The sequence below is a fragment of the Pristiophorus japonicus genome, chromosome 10, assembly GCF_044704955.1.
Source record: "Pristiophorus japonicus isolate sPriJap1 chromosome 10, sPriJap1.hap1, whole genome shotgun sequence".
In the NCBI taxonomy this organism is placed as follows: domain Eukaryota; kingdom Metazoa; phylum Chordata; class Chondrichthyes; family Pristiophoridae; genus Pristiophorus; species Pristiophorus japonicus.
In genome coordinates, this window is record NC_091986.1 from 52,702,968 (window position 1) to 52,726,144 (window position 23,177).

General features: G+C 45.9%; 1 protein-coding gene across 3 annotated transcripts in view; it reads left to right on the forward strand.

Annotated features, from left to right (window-relative positions):
- Positions 1 to 23,177, forward strand: part of atp11a (ATPase phospholipid transporting 11A) — a 302,794-nt gene that overhangs the window by 130,411 nt on the left and 149,206 nt on the right. For all 3 annotated transcript variants that reach the window (XM_070891812.1, XM_070891813.1, XM_070891815.1), the window contains exons 12-15: positions 4,405 to 4,602; positions 5,892 to 6,065; positions 14,948 to 15,111; positions 18,354 to 18,425. In XM_070891812.1, the coding sequence (XP_070747913.1) occupies positions 4,405 to 4,602; positions 5,892 to 6,065; positions 14,948 to 15,111; positions 18,354 to 18,425 (608 nt within the window). The remainder of the gene's footprint in view (positions 1 to 4,404; positions 4,603 to 5,891; positions 6,066 to 14,947; positions 15,112 to 18,353; positions 18,426 to 23,177) is intronic.

The window sequence follows — 23,177 nt, forward strand, 5'->3', positions numbered from 1 at the left end:
CCATTCAGCCCTTCTAGCCTGCACCGCCATTCAATGAGTTCATGGCTGAACATGAAACTTCAGTACCCGCTTCCTGCTTTCTCGCCATAACCCTTGATCCCCCGAGTAGTAAGGACTTCATCTAACTCCCTTTTGAATATATTTAGTGAATTGGCCTCAACTACTTTCTGTGGTAGAGAATTCCACAGGTTCACCACTCTCTGGGTGAAGAAGTTTCTCCTCATCTCGGTCCTAAATGGCTTACCCCTTATCCTCAGACTGTGACCCCTGGTTCTGGACTTCCCCAACATTGGGAACATTCTTCCTGCATCTAACCTGTCTAAACCCGTCAGAATTTTAAACGTTTCCATGAGGTCCCCTCTCATTCTTCTGAACTCCAGTGAATACAAGCCCAGTTGATCCAGTCTTTCTTGATAGGTCAGTCCCGCCATCCCGGGAATCAGTCTGGTGAATCTTCGCTGCACTCCCTCAATAGCAAGAATGTCCTTCCTCAAGTTAGGAGACCAAAACTGTACACAATACTCCAGGTGTGGCCTCACCAAGGCCCTGTACAACTGTAGCAACACCTCCCTGTCCCTGTATTCAAATCCCCTCGCTATGAAGGCCAACATGCCATTTGCTTTCTTAACCGCCTGCTGTACCTGCATGCCAACCTTCAATGACTGATGTACCATGACACCCAGGTCTCGTTGCACCTTCCCTTTTCCTAATCTGTCACCATTCAGATAATAGTCTGTCTCTCTGTTTTTAACCACCAAAGTGGATAACCTCACATTTATCCACATTATACTTCATCTGCCATGCATTTTCCCACTCACCTAACCTATCCAAGTCACTCTGCAGCCTAATAGCATCCTCCTCGCAGCTCACACTGCCACCCAACATAGTGTCATCCACAAATTTGGAGATACTGCATTTAATCCCCTCATCTAAATCATTAATGTACAATGTAAACAGCTGGGGCCCCAGCACAGAACCTTGCGGCACCCCACTAGTCACTGCCTGCCATTCTGAAAAGTACCCGTTTACTCCTACTCTTTGCTTCCTGTCTGACAACCAGTTCTCAATCCACGTCAGCACACTACCCCCAATCCCATGTACTTTAACTTTGCACATTAATCTCTTGTGTGGGACCTTGTCGAAAGCCTTCTGAAAGTCCAAATATACCACATCAACTGGTTCTCCCTTGTCCACTCTACTGGAAACATCCTCAAAAAATTCCAGAAGATTTGTCAAGCATGATTTCCCTTTCACAAATCCATGCTGACTTGGACCTATCATGTCACCATTTTCCAGATGCACTGCTATGACATCCTTAATAATTGATTCCATCATTTTACCCACTACCGATGTCAGGCTGACCGGTCTATAATTCCCTGTTTTCTCTCTCCCTCCTTTTTTAAAAAGTGGGGTTACATTGGCTACCCTCCACTCCATAGGAACTGATCCAGAGTCAATGGAATGTTGGAAAATGACTGTCAATGCATCCGCTATTTCCAAGGCCACCTCCTTAAGTACTCTGGGATGCAGTCCATCAGGCCCTGTGATCTTTAAATGTTTGCCATTGCCTATCCACCATCAACCTTTTAAGTATCATTTGCCAGTCTATTCTAGCCAATTTATGCCTCAAACCATCGAAGTTACCTTTCTTTAATTTCAGGACCCTAGTCTCTGAATTAACTGTGTCACTCTCTATCTTAATGAAGAATTCTACTATGTTATGGTCACTCTTCCCCAAAGGGCCTCGCACAACAAGATTGCTAATTAGTCCTTTCTCATTATGCTCACCCAGTCTAGGATGACCAGTTCCCTCGTTGGTTCCTCGACATATTGGTCTGGAAAACCATCCCTAATACACTCCAGGAAATCCTCCTCTACCGCATTGCTACGAGTTTGGTTAGCCCAATCAACATGTAGATTAAAGTCACCCAAGATAACTGCTGTACCTTTATTGCATGCATCCCTAATTTCTTGTTTGATGCTGTCCCCAACCTCACGACTACTGTTTGGTGGTCTGTACACAACTCCCACTAGCGTTTTCTGCCCTTGGGTATTCAGTTAAGCAGTCAATGGTCACTCTTCAGATGTTGATGGTGGGGGACTTGATGGCGATGGTAGTGCCAATGAAGGTCAAAAGGAAATGATTGGGTTATTGTCTGGCACTTAAGTGACTGGTACTTTCAGGCCACATATCAGCCCAAACTTGAATGTTGTCCAGTTCCTGCTGTAGGCTTACATGGACTGCTTTATTATCGGAGGAGTTGTGAATGGAGCTGAAGACTGTGGAATCATCAGTGAACAGCCCCAGTCCTAACCTTATGACAGACAAAAGGAGCTGAAGATGGGTGGAGCAAGAACACTTTCCTGAGGAACTCCATATTTTCAACAGGAACTCCTGGGGCTGTGATGATTGATTTTCAACAGCCACACCCATCTTCCTTTGTCGAGGGTTTGCCCCCAGTTACTAGAGGGTTTTCCGTTGGACCTCCATTGACCGAAGTTTTGCTTGGGCTACTTGGGCCCATTTTCAGTTGAATGCTACTTTCATGTCAAGGGCAGCTACTTTCACCACTATTACAGATGTGAACACCTCTTCTTCCTCCATTGATGATACTTCATACCACTTCTCCCCCATAATAGTGTCAGAAAATTAACTCTGTCTCAAGCAGTGAACTTGTGTGTTTGAGCAACATTTGGCTTCAATGTGCAACATCAGGGAGGATGAGGGGTTTCTGGATTGTACTTTCCAGAATGTGGACACCAAAGAGGCAATATTGGATTGATCAAGACACAGGGATAGAGAGAACAGAGTGACCACATGCAGAGACAACCAAAGGAAGCAGGATTCACAGGGACATGAAATGTCACTGTTACTGGAACTGTCTAATCCACAGTGTTGGACAAGTATGAGATGGCGAGTAATAGTGAATCAGAAAGCTGGTCCTGAACAACACTATGGTACCATGGAGCAAAGGATTCAAATCTCATGTTCAAATCCTTCCACAGCTTCGTCCTTTCTTATCTCTGAAATCTCTGGGTTCCTCCAACTCCAGCTTCTTGATCATCCCCCACATCCTTTGCTCCACCATTGGAGGCTGTGCCTTCAGCTGCTTGGGCCCCAAGCTCTGGAATTCCCTCCCTGAAGCTTTCCACCTCTCTCCTTCTTTAAAACCCTTCTTCAAGCCTACCTATTGATCAGGCTTTTGGTCACCTGTCCTAATATTTCCTTATGTGATTACACTCCTGTGAAACATCTTGGGATGTTTTATTATGTTAAAGACACTATATAAATGCAAGATGTTGAAGGGAGCACCCAGGGGTTGACAGATGGTTAAACTACAAGAATAAGTGAGTGGTAGTTTTGGAGAGTAGCCAAAAGGCATGATCCATGTTGGAATTAATGACACAGAGAAGTACATTTGACGTCTTGCAGAAGGAGTTTAGGAGTTGCAAAGCAAGACCAGAAGAATGGTAACCTCTGTGGTGAACAGGTTTGGAAGAAAAATATGCTGCAGGAGGAATGGCTTTGTGTTCTTGGGGCAAGGGAAGGCTGCACTCTCGGGGCAACCATTACCTGGCCCAATGTCCTTGCATAAGCTGGGTCAACGAGGCGGGATGGTTTATACTAATATGGCAGGGGATAGGGAAAGTCTAGATTTGGGACTACAGAGGGAGTTCAAGAGAGATAAAGGATTAATAACGCTATTGGAAGAGAACAAGGGGTCATAATCCTAAAATTAGAGCCAGGCCGTTCAGGGGTGATGTCTGGAAGCACTTCTTCAGACAAAGGGTGGTACAAATCTGGGACATTTTCCCCCCGCCCTCAAAAAAGCTGTAGCATCTGGGAGTTAAGTAGAGCTTTCAATTCTGAGGTCAATAGATTTTTGTTGTTTATGGTTATTAAGGGATGTGGGGCAAAGGTGCGTAGATGGAATTGAGATACAAATCAGCCATGATCTAATTGAAAGGTGGAATTGACTCCTGTTCCTGTGTTCCTAACTGTCGATTTTTGATAATGACCAAGATCTTGGTTCATGGAATAAGTTGGGTGTATTTATTTCTCAATAATGCATCAGCTGTCCTACACTTACACAATTAATGTAAAACTTTATTTTTTGCAGGAATCTTTCTGCTGGCTACATATTATTTCAGGTGTATGTGGGAACCTCATTGGCTATTTGATAGCTTCCTGAAGATTTCATTTGAATCATAATCTTATCAATCACGTCAATGATTTGAAGGATAGGAAAGCAGTTGTCACAGTAGAGCTTCTTTCAGTTGCCTTGTGGCAAGTCGAATGAGGCAAAAAGGAACATTAACATAGTTCTTCAACTTAGCAACGGATATTTTAATTTATTGAGGAGCAACAGCAAGCTTCTAAGTTTTCCTTCTGTTTCTTTCTAGTTCTTGTCATCGTTTACAGATTTTCTGGCCTTTATGGTTCTTTTCAATTACATCATTCCGGTTTCCATGTACGTCACTGTGGAGATGCAAAAGTTTCTTGGTTCCTATTTCATTGCTTGGGATGAAGAGATGTTTGACAGTGAGATTTGTGAGGGGCCAACAGTGAACACATCGGACCTGAATGAAGAATTGGGCCAGGTTGGTTGATTTATGGCCTCGGTGGGGGTGGGGGGCTGATTCGTGTCAGCCAGTTTCGGGCCTGAAATGGGTGGTGAGCTGGGATTGTGCCCAAAACACACCCAAAATTGTATATTGACGGCGAGCTGCAGATGCCAATCAGGCATAGAAACATAGAAAATAGGTGCAGGAGTAGGCCATTCGGCCCTTCTAGCCTGCACCGCCATTCAATGAGTTCATGGCTGAACATGCAACTTCAGTACCCCATTCCTGCTTTCTCACCATACCCCTTGATTCCCCTAGTAGTAAGGACTTCATCTAACTCTTTTTTGAATATATTTAGTGGATTGGCCTCAGCAAACTTTCTGTGGTAGAGAATTCCACAGGTTCACCACTCTCTGGGTGAAGAAATTCCTCCTCATCTCAGTCCTAAATGGCTTCCCCCTTATCGAGGGAGCACCGGCTCCATGGTGACAGCATTGTTCTGACTGACTCCCTGGCAGCCCTCGAGTAAGCTTGGGGGGAGGGTGGAAGAAGCGGGCCGATCGAGAGAGAGGTTGGGAGGAGATCCGAGAGAGGGAGGGTGGGGGACGATCGAGAGGGGGACTGGTATGATTGGGGTGGGGGTTGTCGATTGGGGTGGGGGGGGTAGGTGTCAATCACAGGGTATGGGAGGGGTCAATTGCATGGGGCTGAGCAGGGAGGGGAGGATCAGTCCGACTGCACATTCACGTATTTTTAAAAACCTGTTTGGTGGTGGCCTCCAGTGGTCCAGTTCAGAATTACAGGTTAGGCCACCTCGACCTGATTATCCTAAACATAGCAGCCCAGCAACAACTGCATTCATGGCAGCCCAGTTTTGGGGTCGGGTACTGTGTACCTGGACTGTAATGGGACACAGTGATCCATTACCCTGTCAGTGGGACCGGGTATCTGTTGGATAATGCCTTTGAGGCAAACATCCCCACTGACACCTGGAGTCCCTGGCCAAAGACCGCCCTAAGTGGAGGAAGTGCATGCGGGAGGGCGCTGGGCACCTCTAGTCTCGTCGCCGAGAATATGCAGAACTCAAGCGCAGGCAGCGATAAGAGCGTGCGGCAAACCAGACCCACCCACCCCTTCCCTCAATGACTATCTGTCCCGCCTGTGACAGAGACTGGTTCTCGTATTGGACTGTTCAGCCACCTAAGACCTCATTTTAAGAGTGGAAGCAAGTCTTCCTCGATTCCGAGACACTGCCTATGATGATGGGATAACTCCTTGATGCTAAATTTTAATGCTCGTTCCAATCCTTTTTGTTTCTTTTACAGGTTGAATATATTTTCACAGATAAAACAGGAACCCTGACTGAGAATAACATGGAGTTTATCGAATGCTGCATCGATGGCCATGTCCATGTATCGCGCTCCTTATCCAATGGCCAGAGCTTTTACAGCAATGTAGCGATCGACTTCATTGATGCACCTTGTGGAATGGCTGACCAGGTAAGAGTGATTTGGGATCAACCAGAGGAAAGCGTTGAGCTGCAGTTTCTTTGGAAAGACATTGAATTGCAGTAGTTTGTTTTCTAGTATGAGGTTTTGTGTGCAATAAATAAGAACACAATGGGAACAGAAGGAGGCCATGCAGCCCCTCGAGCCTGCTCTGCCATTCAATAAGATCATAACTGATCTTCGACTTCAATTCCACTTTCCCGCTCTGTCCCCATATCCCTTGATTCCGTTAATATCCAAAAATCTATCGATCTCAGCCTTGAATGTACTCATCGCCTGAGCATAGTGATTTAATACAGTGCAGCTCAGTCACTAAGGCTTCATTGAAACAAATTTAACATTAAATAGACCCACATGCTGCTTGATGCTGAAGCACCCTGGCATGTTTCCTATATTATCCGATCTTTCACTCCCTAGTATGTCGACACCATGCATCCCAAAAGCTCTCTTGCTCACATAGGATGCAAAGCTTGGTCCACTATTGCTTGGTGTTTCACCTGTTGGAAGTGATGGTCAGAATTTTAGGCTTCATGCCGCATAATTTGCCTGTAAATTGGGAAGTGCAGGTGCGCAGGTTGCATACCAGCCATGCCTGTTGTTTTGGATGGAATGGTAACGCCTCCATCTGTGTTGGCGCTCCCTGTAAGAGGGAAGTGCACAAGTGAGCCAGTGCTTCCTACTGAAATTTACCTTCAAGGAAGACTTACATTTATATAGCGCCTTTTATGACTACCGGATGTCTCAAAGCGCTTTACAGCCAATGAAGTACTTTTGGAGTGTAGTCACTATTTCAATGTGGGAAATGCGCCAGCCAATTTGCACACAGCAAGCTCCCACGAACAGCAATGTGATAATGACCAGATAATCTGTTTTTGTTATGTTGATTGAGGAACAAATATTGGCCAGGACACCGGGGATAACTCCCCTGCTCTTCTTTGAAATAGTGCCATAGAATCTTTTACGTCCACCTGGGAGAGCAGGACCTTGGTTTAATGTCTCATTCAGAAGATGGCAACTCCAGCCGTGCAGCACTCCCTCAGCACTGCACTGGAGTGTCCGCCTAGATTTATGTGTTCAAGTCTCTGGAGTGGGACTTGAACCCACACTCTTCTGACTCGGAAGTGAGTGTGTTACCCACTGAGCCACAGCTGACATGAAAGAGCAAAATATTTTGGATAAGGTTCCACTGGCAAACATTGGGGTCCTCTGGCTGCCCACCAGATATCTCCAAATAGGTGAAAACCACACTGACTGATTGTGTAGGTCAGCCATTTATTAGCAGAAGTCAAAGTACAGAAGCAAAATAATCAATGGATGAAGGGCCATACACCATAGAATCGGAGAATCCTACAGCACAGAAGCACAATTCAGCCATGTGGCTGGCTCTTTGAAAGCGCTTTCTAATTTAGTCCGTTCCCAGCTCTTTCCCCACAGCCTTGCAAATCTGTCCTCTTCAAGTACATGTCCAATTACCTTCTAAATGTAATTCCACCACCCTTTCAGATAGTGAGTTCCAGATATTAACAACCATCAGTGTGGAAAAAAAAATCTCCTCATTTAACGCCCCCCCCCCCCCCCAAGTTCCTTAATCAATTGTTTTAAATCTCTGACCTCTGGTTACATAGAAATTTACAGCGAAGAAGGAGGCCATTTCGGCCCATCATGTCTGCGTCAGCCGACAAAGAGCTGCGCGGCTTTTGGTCAGCAGCCCTGAAGGTTACATATTAGCTTTTGAACAATGGCAGACAGGTAAAGAGCATCCGGCCCAACCAGTCCACCTCACACAACCCCACGTATTGCAAAATTTTGCACTACACCCCACCCGGAGACATGCGATCTCCTGGGAGAGGCAAGAACCAGATAAAAACCTAGGCCAATTGGGGGAAAAAAATCTGGGAAAATTTCTCTCCAACCCATCCAGGCAATCGAAACTAGTCCAGGAGATCACTCTGGCCGTATTAGATTCCATGATGTACTTACCATCATGTCTGCACCAGCCAACAAGAGGTCATCCAGTCTAATCCCACTTACCAGCTCTAGGTCCGCAACCCTGCAGGTTATGGCACTTCAAGTGCACATCCAAGCACCTTTTAAATGTAGTGAGGGTTTCTGCCTCCACCACCCTTCCAGGCAGCGAGTTCCAGACCCCCACAACCCTCTGCGTAAAGAAGCTTCCCTTCAAATTCCTTCTAAACCTTTCACCCACCACCTTAATCCTATGCTCCCTTGTAATTGACCCCTCCACCAAGGGAACTAGGCCTTTGCTATCCATTATATCCAGGCCCGTCAAAATTTTATACACCTCAATGAGGTCTCCCCTCAGCCTCCTCTGTTCCAAGGAGAACAAACCCAGCCTATTCAATCTGTCCTCATAGTTAAGATTCTTCATTCCGGACAGCATCCTCGTAAATCTCCTCTGCACCCTCTCGTGCAATCACGTCCTTCCTATAATACGGCGACCAGAACTGCATGCAGTACTCCAGCTGTGGCCTAACCAGTGTATTATACAATTTAAGCATAATCTCCCTGCTCTTGTATTCTATGCCTCGGCCAATAAAGGCAAGCATTCCGTATGCCTTCTTAACCACCTTATCGGCCTGGCCTGCTACTTTCAGAGATCTGTGGACAAGCATTCCAAGGTCCCTTTGTTCATCTACACTTTGAAGTAGCCTACTGCTTAATGTGTATACCCTTTCCTTATTAGCCCTCCCAAAGTGCATTACCTCACACTTCTCTGAGTTAAATTTCATTTGCCACTGTTCTGCCCACCTGACCTGTAGATTGATATCCTCCTGCAGCCCATGATTTTCTTTTCATTATTAACCACACGGCAAATTTTAGTGTCATCTGCAAACTTTTAAGCCATACCCCATATATTCAAATCTAGATCATTGCTATATACCACAGAAAGCAAGGGGCCCAGTACTGAGCCCTGGGGAACCCCACTGGAAACATCCTTCCAGTCACAAAAACATCCATCAACCATTACCCTTTGCTTCCTACCTCTAAGACAATTTTGAATCCTACTTGTCACTTTACCCATAGGTTTTTACCTTAGTGACCAGTCTGCCATGTGGGATCTTATCAAAAGCTTTGCTAAAGTCCATATATACTACATCGTATGCCCTACCCTCATTGACCCTCCTGGTTACCTCCTCGAAAAATTCAAACAGGTTAGTCAAACATGATCTTCCCTTAACAAATCCGTGCTGGCTGTCCGTGATTAATCCTTGCCTTTCTAAATGTAGATTTATCCTGTACTTCAGGATTTTTTCCAATAATTTTCCCACCACTGAGGTTAGACTGACATGCCTGTAATTACTCAGCCTATCCCTTTCTCCCTTCTTAAACAAGGGTACTACAATAGCAATCCTCTAATCCACCATGCCTGAATCCAAAGAGGAATGGAAAATAATGGTCAAAGCCTCTGCTATTTCCCCTCTTCCTTCGCTCAACAGCCTAGGATGTCTTTCATCTGGGCCTGGGGACTTATCCACTTTCAAAGCTGCCAAACCCCCCAATACTCCTCTCGCACTATGTCTATTTCATCCAGAATTTCACACTCCTCCTTGATAGCAGTATCTACATTGCCTCTATGGACCCACTTGTCAGAGGAAAAAATTTCTCCCTACTTGTTCAATCAAACCCCCTCAATTTTCAACACCTATCAAATTTCTTCTCAATCTTCTCTGCAATCAGGAGAACAATGCCAGCTTCTCCAATTTGTCCCCATAATAGACGTCCCTCATCCCTGGTACCATTCTGCTAAACATCCTCTGCATCCTCTCGAATGCCTTGAAATCCTTCCTAAATTGTGGTTCACAGAATTGTACACAATACTCCAGCTGAGGCCTAACCAGAGACTATAAAAGTTTAGCATGACTTCCAGTCAATGCCCCTATTTACAAAGCCAAGCATCCCATATGCTTTCTTCACTGCCTTATCAATTTGTAAATATGTACCCCCAGGTCACTCTGTTCCTGCACTGCCCCCCCCCAAAAAAAGCATAATTGAGTTTATACTGTCTCTCCATGTTTTTACTCCCTAAGAGCATCACTTCACACTTCTCTGCATTATATTGAATCTGACCATTTCACCAGTCTGTCTCTCTCCTCCTGAAGTTTGCCACTATCCTGCTCACTATTTACAACTTTGCCAAGTCTTTTAGAGCTGTCTCCATGGAGCCCCTAGTAACCCCCAACCAATGTCCCCCGTAAACTGCACTGCCTCCTGCACAGTCTGCCTCTCCCAATGCACGGCCCATTCAAATTTTGTACCTACGTGGTATCTACAATATAAAAGCCGGTAAGCAGCCCGCACGGGATCTTAGCTTAGCAGGAACATTGCCCACTACCCATTTAGCTGCACAGCTAAATGAAACTTAATAACACCAGCACAGTCTTGTTTCCTTTGACATCTGAGCAGCAACAGTGAGACCTGAATTAGCTGTAGCAGCAACTGACCAGGGATAGAAGGAACTGCGATGTAAACAACTTCAACCAACAAAGCTTAGCCAAACAGCATCTGATCTAATTAGAGTTGTGTCCCAATCACGCTTCTTGTGTATGATTTATGACTCCGAAACCAATTATTGCTTTTAACAGTGCAGTTAGCCACACAAATTTAATTTGTCATTAATATACGGCCCTCCCAGACACCGGGGTCAGTTTACACTCTAGCTCCCAGCTGTCAAACTAAAACAAAGGAACTGTCAACAATGAAATTTAAAACTTAACAGTGTCTCGGTCAAGTCATAAGTTCATACAAAGCTAAAATGAAGAATTCCTTGTGGATTAAAACTGTTATGATCTGGAATGCGCTGCCTGAATGGGCAGTGGAAGCAGATTCAACAGTAACTTTCAAAAGTGAATGAGATAAATACTTGAAAAGAAGATATTGGAAGGCATATGGGAATAGTTTTGTTCTCTGTATTTAAGGAAGGATAACTTGCATTGGAGGCTGTTCAGAGAAGGTTCACTAGGTTGATTCCAGAGATGAGGGGGTTGAATTCTGAAGATAGGTTGAGTAGATTGGGCTGTACTCATTGGAGTTCAGAAGAATGAGAGGTGATCTTATCGAAACATATAAGATAATGAAGGGGCTCGACAAGGTGGATGCAGAGAGGCTATTTCCACTCACAGGGGAAACTAAAACTAGAGGACATAGTCTCAGGATAAGGGTATGCCCATTTAAAACTGAGATGAGGAGGAATTTCTTCTCTCAGAGGGTTGTACATCTGTGGAATTCTCGCCCCAGAGAGCTGTGGAGGCTGGGTCATTGGATTTATTTAAGGCAGAGGTAGACAGATTTTTGAGCGATAAGGAAGGAAGAGTTATGGGGAGCGGGCAGGGAAGTGGAGCTGAGTTCACGATCAGATCAGCCATGATCTTATTAAATGGCAGAGCAGGCTCGAGGGGCCAAATGGTCTTCTCCTCCTCGTTCTTATTTTCTTATGAAAGAGCAGGGGGAGTAGGACTAGAGAGCTCTTTCAAAGAGCCGGCACAGGCACGATGGGCCAAATGGCGGCCTCCTGTGCTGTACGATTCTATGATCGATGGGCTAATAGACGGCATGTGACGTGACTCAATCCTCAATTACAGGCACCTTGGTCATATACTAACAGCTTCTCATTCAAAGTTCTCACTCAAAAAGATGCCAAATGGAAACAATAGCCCAGTAAGGCTCATACCCGGGCGTGTCGGGAGGATCGTACCCAGGTGTATCGGGAGCAGCATACTCGGGCATGTCGGGAGCAACGTACCCCGGCTTGTCAAGTCATACCCGGGCGTGCCAGCTCATACCCCGGCGTGTCGGGAAGACCGTTCCCGGGCGTGTCAGCTCGTACCCAGGCGTGTCTGGAATACCGTTCCCGGGCGTGTCAGCTCGTATCCGGGTGTGTCGGGAAGACCGTTCCCGGGCGTGTCAGCTCATACCCAGGCGTGTCGGGAAGACCGTTCCCGGGCGTGTCAGCTCGTATCCGGGCGTGTCGGGAAGACCGTTTCCAACGGTGTCAGCTCGTACCCAGGCGTGTCTGGAGGACCGTACCCGGGCGTGTCAGCTCGTACCCGGGCGTGTCGGGAGAATCGTACCCGGGCATGTCAACTCGTACCCGGGCATGTCGGGAGAATCGTACCCGGGCGTGTCAGCTCGTACCCGGGCGTGTTGGGAGAATCGTACCAGGGCGTGTCAGCTCGTACCCGGGCGTGTCAGGAGGATCATACCCGGGCGTGTCGGGAGGATCGTACCCGGGCATGTCAGCTCGTACCCGGGCGTGTCGGGAGAATCGTACCCGGGCATGTCAGCTCGTACTCGGGCGTGTTGGGAGGATCATACCCGGGCGTGTCGGGAGCAACGTACCCGGGCTCATCAGTTCGTACTCAGGCGTGTCGGGAGAATCGTACCTGGGCGTGTCAGCTCGTACCCGGGCGTGTCGGGAGAATCGTACCTGGGCGTGTCGGGAGCAACGTACCCGGGCTCATCAGTTCGTACTCTGGCGTGTTGGGTGGATCGTACCCGGGCGTGTCAGCTTGTACTCGGGCATGTCGGGAGGATCGTACCTGGTCGTGTCGGGTGGATTGTACCCGGGCGTGTCGGGAGGATCGTACCTGGTCGTGTCGGGTGGATTGTACCCGGGCGTGTCGGGAGGATCGTACCTGGCCGTGTCGGGTGGATTGTACCCGGGCGTGTCGGGAGCAACGTACCCGGGCTCATCAGTTCGTACTCGGGCGTGTCGGGTGGATCGTACCCGGGCGTGTCAGCTCGTACCCGGGCATGTCGGGAGGATCATACCCGGGCGTGTCGGGAGCAACGTACCCGGGCTCATCAGTTCATACTCGGGCGTGTCGGGTGGATCGTACCCGGCGTGTCGGGAGGATCGTACCCGGGCTCATCAGTTCGTACTCGGGCGTGTCGGGTGGATCGTACCCGGGCGTGTCAGCTCGTACCCGGGCGTGTCGGGAGGATCATACCCGGGCGTGTCGGGAACAACGTACCCGGGCTCATCAGTTCGTACTCGGGCGTGTCGGGAGGATCGTACCTGGTCGTGTCGGGTGGATTGTACCCGGGCGTGTCGGGAGCAACGTACCCGGGCTCATCAGTTCGTACTCGGGCGTGTCGGGTGGATCGTACCCGGGCGTGTCGGGAGGATCATACCTGGGCGTGTCGGGAGGATCGTACCCGGGCTCATCAGTTCGTACTCTGGCGTGTCGGGTGGATCGTACCCGGGCGTATCGGGAGGATCATACCTGTGCGTGTCGGGAGCAACATACCCGGGCTCATCAGTTCGTACTCGGGCGTGTCGGGTGGATCGTACCCGGGCGTGTCACCTTGTACTCGGGCGTGTCGGGAGGATCGTACTCGGGCGTGTCGGGAGGATCGTACTCGGGCATGTCGGGAGGATCATACCTGGTCGTTTCGGGTGGATCGTACTCGGGCGTGTCAGCTTGTACTCGGGCGCGTCGGGAGGATCGTACCCGGGCGTGTCAGCTTGTACTCGGGCGCATCGTGAGGATCGTACCTGGGTGTGTCAGGACGACCTTACCCGGGTGCATCAGCTCGCCCCTGGACATGTTGGGAGGATCGTACCCGGGCATGTCAGCTCGTACCTGTATTCCTAATCCCTCGTACGTGTGGCTCTCTCTGGATGTTATTGTCCAGACTGTTGACTGACTGCTGTCATCTTCTCTCTGGTCTGTCTCACGTGGAGCATAAACATCGGCAATGACCATCGAGTTAAATGGCCTGTTTCTGTGCTGTTGACTCGATGTAATGCTATGTAATTTGTGATGCTGGATTTTAATTCACCACAAGTATTTTGGTGTTCACAGTGGAACCAACCATATCTCTATTTCCTGTTACTCACCCTGACGTGGTTTCTGAATAAACGGATTGTAGAAGCTCTTCCTGTTTGTTGTTCCTCAGCCGATGAGAGACTGCCACATCATGGACCAGTTAGTTGATAGAATTAGATAGATTTTGTGGGAGGTTCCCTAAGCAGAGCCTCTTTAGTTGGGGTGAGGGCCCGGTCGGTGATTCACGTGGGTCGGATCGGATACAGAGATCAACATTTCTAATTCATGACACTTCCGATTTTTTAGTGATTAATTTCATTGATTGGAAAATTAGGAGTGCTTTTTTTTTTTGCATTCAGCATCGTGCTTTATCAACTTAATCTCCCTGTTCCCACCTCCCTTTAATAGGGTTGATTTCTGCCTGTAACTGGGCCAGTGAGGCGATGGTGTCTTAATGGGCCAGTACCCCCATCCCCACTTTGAGTGATAATCTATTCATTTGTTGAAGTTATGGTTACTGAATCTTACAGGAACCACCTGCCAGCCCTTCTCTGTCAGTATTATGGACTCCTAAAGTTTCGCCCAGTACTTCGATAGGTCCTGGAATCAATTGCTGTTTTCACTTTTTTGACCATTCTTTACTGACTTTGGTATGGGTCTAGGTTGCAGAGTCATTTGATTGGACGTGGAAATAGAGCTTGAAACAAAGAGAACAAATGTGAATAGTGGAACCGTGAATTAGAGAGGGACACGCAAAGAAAAGCGGGGCATGTTGGGAAAGGAATGGGCAAGCCATTGCCACTACACTTATACAATTCAAAGTAGCATACTTAACACAAGCTGAGGGAAGAGCTAGTTTCAAGGCTTTACTAAATGCTGCATCTTTGGAGTCAAGATGAGAATATTTAAGGCCACACCACATCCTGGACGAGAGCTCGGAATAAAAACTTTCTGGTTATTTATGCTGCAAGTATGAAAATGTGTGCTTAGCCATATAAGCAAAGTAGACAAATTGGCGAGTGCCACAAAGTTCTGTTCTACCCGTTTTCTTGTCCATAATTCATTTGGCTCTATTACTTATAGGAAAGAGAGGAGCTGTTTTTCCGTGCGTTGTGTCTCTGCCACACAGTCCAGGTTAAGAGAGAAGACCAGACTGATTATCAGAAGCAGCACCAGGAACATAGGAGATCCTCGGTCTACATTTCCTCCTCGCCGGATGAGATTGCTCTGGTGGAAGGTGTAAAGAGGTATCAAACAAATCAATGGGCCCAAGTTTGCCCCCTCCCGGTTAAAACGGCGCACCTCCATGCGGTGCGCTGACTTTCTACACTAAAAACGGCGCCGAACACTTACCTAGGTATTCTCCCCACTCTGCTGCCGGGTCCTAGCGTGGCGCTCCTTGTGGAGTGGGAGGCGGAGCTACAGCCCTGCACCGAAAACAGTAGAGCAGATGCGCATGCGCAGTAGCTATTCCCATGATGCCTGCAGAACGCGTCCCACCCCTATCCCAGGCCAAATGGCCTGCTGCACAGGCCGGCCACTGAGGGCTGCAAGAAACAGGTTGGTGCGGGGAGACTGAGTTTTGATTGGGGAGGAGGAGTATTGTGAATAGTAACATTTATGTGCAGGAAGAGAAGGAGAAATCATATTAATTTCAAGTGATGAACCAGGAAATTTGAAGTTGCAAGTCTGTGTTTTCTTTTAATGACTAAAATTTTAGATGCAATCATGTCAATATTGTATTTTAAGATAAATATTTTAATATTAAGGTAGTTAAAGCAGCTGTATATTAACACTTAAATAATTTGAACAACCTGTCGATTTTTTTCCTCACTTTTCTCCTTCACCCTTCCCCCATCCCAAAGCGGGAAACCTTCAACTGCAGGCCCGGTAAGGCGGCAGAATCCGACCTCATCGGACTTTCAGAAACGGGGATTTTGACTCTCCCGGCTATGGCTGGCCTCTACCCGGCCTCAACCTTCAGCCCTGGTCGCCTCTGTCTCTCCAGCGACTTCTGGTTAATGATTTATCCAACCTGGCACTTAGTTTCTCCAGCGACCAAGTCTCGACTTTTGTTTAATGATTTGACCCGCCCCCAACTTCCTTCAGCCTCTCCCAGGGCTGAACTCGGGCATGTCGGCCGATCTCTGAACTCCTTTCGGGGCTAAATGGAGTCGTCTGTGGTTCCTTATGCGAGGGAGCCAAAGCCCCATACCTCTGCCAGGTTTCAGGCTGCCGTTTTTAAAGCCCGACCAAAAACCTGAAAAATGGGTAAAAAATTCCCGCCTGAAAAGGGTTGAAAGTCAGTGGGGCGGCGGCCCTGGTCAGTCTCTGCAGAACTTAGTTTCTGCTGCTCTTTCGTAAGGTAAGAAGAGGGAACAATGATTAAACTTATCGCTAACAAATCTCTCAGTTGGTGCTTTAGGTGCAGGGTTCCTTCTATTTTTTATTTGTTAATTAATTGCTTATTACTTTTTGTGTTTTGTTTAGTGCTTTGTAAGTCTTGGTGCTTTCCTTGTATTTTTTATTTGTTGTTGAATGCTTATTTTTGTGCTTTGTTTCGTGCTTGGTGTTTTAAATGTACTTACCTGCGCTGATTTCTTAGCTCACCGCAAGGTTTTTCTGTGCGGCGACAAGTGGTCATGTACGCTGGCCTAAGTTAGTTTGGAGTAACCTTTAGCTGTCGAAACTTGCTTAAATTGTCAAAACAGGCGTAAGTGGCTGGTAACGCCCCCTTTTGAAAAAAAAACTAAACTTAATAAAAAACCTAACTAATTCACTTACACTGGAGAAAATTAAATAGGCAGAATTGTGATTTTTAAGATACTCCAAAAAAATCTAGTTGCTCAAAAAAAAAACGGAGCAACTCCTGGGCAAACTTGGGCCCCTTGTCTCTACATGGTACAGGAGTGAGGCGGCTGGGAGGGAGTATGACGAGGCTTCACAGTCTGTTTTCACACTCGGCATATTCGACATGTCTCTTACTGCATCGGCACAGAACAAAATTTTACTCCTAAGCATCTGCACTTAGATTGTCGGAAAAAAAGTAAAACTGTTCCAATTTATTTTATCCATGTTTGTTGCCACTTAGTCTGATACCAGGATATTATGATGTGTTTGGACCTGCTACCTAGGCACTGGATTGAGAATGCACAGGCTTGTTTCTTATAAGATAATTACAGCAAACGTGCAAACACTTTCAACACTTTAGTCACAGCTGGATTTGAATCTTCGTTTCATAAATATCTACCCCATAGGCCACCTCTCCTGAGATATTTAACCCATCGCGCCACCCAAGGCCCAGTCATGTTCTATGTACAAGTCTACACCAACCCTGAGATTGGTTTATATCTGAAGAAATCCGATGTCTTGAGATTAATTCATTCTCCAGATTAAATTCCAGCACCAGGACAGTAAACTTTAAGATTTTTTAATGGGGCCAATTTCTCTTTGAGCTGTCTACCTGAGCTTCCTGCAAAAGGACAAATGGGGCCATTTTCTAGGGACTCATTGGTGGCAAGAGACCCCACAGCTGCTGCTTGTCAGAAAGTTATGAGTACTGTGTGCTCAGGAATGACCTCTCTCCCTGTCCTAGGCCCTGAAACTATCTCTCCAAACTTGGCCCTGAAACTACCTCTCCACACTCTTACTCAAAGGAGGAAAAATATTACATCTGTTGTTAAAACTGCACTGCACAAATTCAATCCCAAAACAAGTGCCAGTCACCCATCACTCCTGTCTTTTCTGACCTACATTGGATCCTGGTCCTGCTGCCCCTTCAGAACTCTCTGCTCCTCCAACTCTGGTCTCTTGTGTATCCCACCTTCCCATTAACCCATCATTGGTGGTCGTGTCTTAAGTCACCAAGGCCCCATGCCCAGCAATTCCCTTTAAATCTCTCCGCCTCTTCACCTTTATCTCCTCCTTTAAGATTCTCCTTAAAACCCACCTTTTTGACCAAACTTTTTCTTACCCTCCTCTCTCTCTCTCTGTTCATAGTTGCAGTGTTGCGTTTTTCATTTGATGGGACACACAGGGTTCCGTTTTAAAGATATATTTATTTTAATATTCTGAGCTATTCCACCACACCAAAACCGGAACTGAAGTTTGCACCTCTGTGGGTTACACTGGCAGTCTGGATATATTAAAATAAAAAAAGGCGGAGAGATTTGCCCATCCCTGAAAGGCATTCAGAATCAACCATCTGGTGTGGGACTGGAATCTCGTGTTGGCCCAGACCGGGTAAGGATGGCAGGTTCCCTTCCATGAAGGACACTAGTGCACCAGTTAGGTTTTTACAACAATCCAGCAGCTTCATGGCCGTTTTATCTGCTGGCAAGCTACAGATTATCAGATTTATTGAATTTGATTTTGAACTTGCAACTTACGAGTCCAGAAGCGTAACCAGTGCATTACTGCATTGGTCACTGATTACTTTTGTGTTGGATGTTTAATGATTTTATTTTATTTTGGGTTTTTTTGTTCACAGACTTGGCTTCACATTTCTGCAGCTAAAAGATAATTATATGGAACTTGAGAATCCAGAAGCTGATATTGAACGGCAAGTATGGAGAGAGCAAAGAATGATTACTATGGATGAGGGTTTCTGCACTTTCTATCGTTTCACTTTGTCTTCTCAGTTGTCTATCTGAAGGTTTTATGCTACGTGTGTATAATAAATAGCCTGCAATATATACAATTATATATTTATGTTAATAAGTCAGCATAACTCAGTGGTACTCTCAGTTAGAAGATTGTGGGTTCAAGTCCCACTCCAGAACATGATCTAGGCTGAAACTGTTTCTCCCTGTCCATCTTTCTTTTTTCTCTTTTTTCTCTCTCTCTCTCTCTCTCTCTCTCGCCCCCCCCCCCCCCCCCCCACAGTACACAAGACAAAATCTACAGCAGCTGTGTAATCAAAGCAGCTTATTTCTTTCACACACAGGCTCTGCTTTTATACAATCATCGTCATAGGCAGTCCCTCAAAATCGAGGAAAACTTGCTTCCACTCTAAAAGTGAGTTCTCAGGTGACTGTACAATCCAATATGGGAATTACAGTCTCTGTCATAGATGAGACAGACAGTGGTTGAAGGAAAAGGTGGGTGGGGAATCTGGTTTGCCGCATGCTCCTTCTGTTGTTGGTGACGAGACTCGAGGTGTTCAGCTCTTCCTCCACTTAGGGCAGTCTTGGGCCAGGGATTCCCAGGTGCCAGTGGGGATGTTTCACTTTATCAAGGAGGCTTTGAGGGTGTCCTTGAAACATTTCAGTTTGTATAAAAACTGTCACCAATAAAGCTTTTGAAATTTGCCCTCTTTTTCAAACTTATTTGTTTCTAAAGAAAAATATAAATCAGTAAAGCTGGCTGGTACTGAAGCATCACGGGAAAGTAGCTACATTGCCCAATCCAAATTCAACTCGCCGATTAGGGAGAAACTATCAAGGCTTCGGCCTGCAGTTATTAACATTTGTAAAGATATTGAAAGATGCGAGAAACAATTCAATGGATAAAGTATATGTTTATTGTGAAATATGTAATTTTTAATTTTTCTCATTATTTTGTTTTTCCCATATTTTGGGCGACAGAAATTTCAGTTACTGAGAGAAAAGAATTTCAAATTAAAACATTTTCAGTGCATTTTGAGCAATTTTTTGGGGGGAAGGACACCTACTGGTGAAAAGTTGACTCAAAAGTATGACAGACACGACAGCAAGAAATGAGACTTTGTAGATAGCAAACTTGGCAGATGTAAGATTTTTAGTCATAGCTAGATAGAAAAATGAACCATGTCTTGGGTTGGTTTTACAGCATTATTTTTTGCGCATATTCATGCAGTGCTAAACTCAGATTTCAAATCGCCAGCATGTAAAAGGATGAATCGCGAGTTATCATATGTGATTCGGGCATTTAGAGCTTTGTTGATTCCCACATCCATACCCTGACAGACCATCAAGCTATCTGTTAGATCTCTTAATTTCCAATGAAATACAAACTCCGATTATAGTTTTAATGTCACTTTATTTTTGGCAGCAGTAAGAAGCTCTTGGCTTTAAGCCAGGTCTTTGTCCTTCTGAGATGACATGGTCAAAATGGCTGTACTTATACCTGGATCAATTTACAGAAAAGAACTCGCCTTCTTTGACCTTATTGGCTCAATTAATAGTCTTTTAACCTTTTAATTGGCTCGCTACCTAAAGGTCCTAAAATGTCAAGTTGATTGATGACTTAATGCAACATGCTCCCACTCACGTAGCATCTCTGAATTTTCACAGCCTGTCTAAATGCAGCCTGTTTGAATTCTCTATCAATCCCCCCTTTGATTCTTTCACAAACTGAATCATAAAACATCAGATATCACTGGTTAAACATTCTACAAAATAATTTCAGACATGTTAATAGAGTTTCCTTCTAAAATTTGTTGATGTGTTTCGCCACATGTCCGGACTAGTAGCTTCCACACAAATTTACACCAACCCGAGTTCCATCGTGGCCACAATGGAAGTCTGGTTTTAGTAGGTTAATTAACCTTATTTCAATTTAATCCAAATCAATATCTTAATTCAACCAGTAAACAACCTTCCCTTAAGCATAACATACCCCTGTGTCATGTACAGACGGTCTGCTGGGATCTGCAAGGTGTCTCACCTGCGGGACAGCAGCTACAGCCACCTGGTCACAACAACATTTAATCAACACAAACAAACAATATAAAAGTAAAATAATTACAACAAATAGAATTAAACCTTCCACCAATGAAGTTCCTATTGAACCTAGCCATTCATTGGCTCCACTCCACAAAGTGAACGATGGAGGTTGCTTAAGTTTTTCTACCTCCTTTTGGATATGCTCCGCTAAGTGGGTAATTTTTTCAGAGCTATCTGTGATATACATGCAACACTCAGTTCCGAGTAGGGCGCAAGTACCTCCCTTTTCAGCCAGGATGTAATCAAGGGCCAGTCTATTCTGTAGGGCTACTGTGTGGATTGCTACCATTTCTGCATTGATTTTAACTAGGGCCTCTGAGGTATCATTGGCTACCCGTTCCACAACGGATGCCATGTTAATGGATTCCCTTGCCAGTCTGGCGGTCCCACACCTGGGGATCAGAATGGCAAAGAACCTCTCTGTTTCTGTGATAGCTCTCTTAGGAAGGTGTAAATGTTCCGACAGTGACCTTATATGATACATATAAGGCACAATGTCGGCTAAATAGCAGGATCCCGTCCAATTCTGGGGCAACCAAGGGTAGGCCTTGTGGCCACACACCCAATAGGTGCCATTATATGCAATGAATGTTAGCTGTTTCTTTGTCAGCAACTCTCCGGGGCCTGTCCAGGCTTTTCCATCTGTTTTATTCAGAATCCCCGTTACGTTAAGAATTCCCACATCGGCCCAGTTTGGACGGTTCCGTGGCTTGATTATATTATAATTCCGGGAGCAGTTACTATACCCCATATTTTGGCCTCCTTTGATGTTTCTAATCAGACAGACCGATTCCCCGGTCTTCCTATTCCCGTTGTATTAGTGATAACAAAAAATGGGGGCCGTTTGGAATTATTGTAGCACGGTTGGTATCCCCCTTCAAAGGTAGTCAGATTGTAACCTGCTGACTTCCATTTACGTGCCCAGTTTTCCGTATCCTGAAACGCATTGCCTGTTTTGTTTTGATTAATTATCCACTCAGCCATTTCCGAGATATTCAAGGGAACTGGTCTCAAGGGAATCCCTCCCTTTGAGTGAATAGGAATATGCGCACATACCCAACAACGAGAAATGTTACCTTGTTTGGCATAAATGTATGACATATAGAAAAAAGTATTTACATGTAATTCCCTTGCTACCCTACTATTTCCCTTTGGTGCAGAGGGTCGGCTAGTAAGAAGTAGGCCTATGCCTAGGATATCTACAATCAATAATACAGTATATTTATACATTTTGGCAAAAAGTAATTGTCCTTATTCGATTTCAGCTTCAGTTACGGGGCTCGTGTAACGTAAGGCTTTCTTTCCTTGGACTTTAACAGCTGCCTAGGTGGTCAATAACACTTGATAAGGTCCCTCCCACTTGGCACTCAAAGGTTCTTTATGCAACTTTTTCACATACACCCAGACTCCCGGGATGATGTCTTGTCCTCCTTCGGGTGGATTACCCCAAGCTGCCAATACCTGTCGGGAAACAGAACTAATAGCATTGGTTAAGTTCTGACAGTATGATAACAAAGTGTCACTCATTAAGTGAACATCAGCTTTCCGTAAATCGATAGTTCCTGGCAGCGACATGGGTCTTCCTGTTATAATTTCAAATGGGCTTAGACCTGTAGTTCTGTTCGGGGTTGCCCTAATGTTACATAGCACTATTGGTAGTGCCTGGGGCCATGGTGTTCCTTCTTGATGATATTTGGCAAGCCGTTGTTTCAGAGTTCGATTCATTCATTCTACTTGTCCTGATGATTGTGGATGATAAGGACAGTGTAAATCCCACGTAATGTTCAGTAACCTACAGACTTCTTGGCAGACAGCACCTGTGAAGTGTGTTCCCTGATCTGAGTCAATGCTACACGGGACTCCACATCGGGGAATGTAATCCTTACACAAGACCTTTGCAGTGTGATTGGCTGTGGCTCTTTTAGTTGGGACAGCTTCTACCCATCTAGAGAATCTGTCGACCATGACAAGAATGTTAGTGTATCCTTGGCATGAAGGAAGAGATATATAATCAACCTGCAGATGCTGGAATGGTCCGACAGGGGCAGGGGGCCTCAGTTGGGGCATTACCGTGATAGGTCCAGAATTATTTTTCTGGCAGACCACACAGCCGTCTGTTACCAGCTGGGCATGTTTTTTAAATCCCCGACCCGACCAGCTTTTCTGGAACCATGCCGTCATCTGTTGTGAGGCCAAGTGTCCCCACGAGTGGATCTGTTGGGCTAAAAAAGGCATAAGCACTTGTGGCGCGACTGGCTTGTCTCCAGTCTCCAGACACCATCTTCACATAGCTTAATTCCTGCCTCAATCCATGTCAATTTTTCCTCTCGGGAGCACTCGCCTTGCATTGTTTGAAGGTCTCGTGTCAGAGTCCTGAGTGCTTTCAATTTGCACATCTGTGTTGGTTCTTCTGGGGGAGTACCCTGTGAGGCGGCATCTTTAGCTGCCTGCTCGGCTAGGGCATTTCCCCGAGCTTCTGTGGTATTTTCCTTGGTATGGGCCTTACACTTCAGGATGGACACTTCCTGAGGTAATTGTATGGCCTCCAGTAAGTCTCGGACTTCTTTTCCATTTCGGATAGATGTACCAGCAGCAGTGAGGAATCCTCT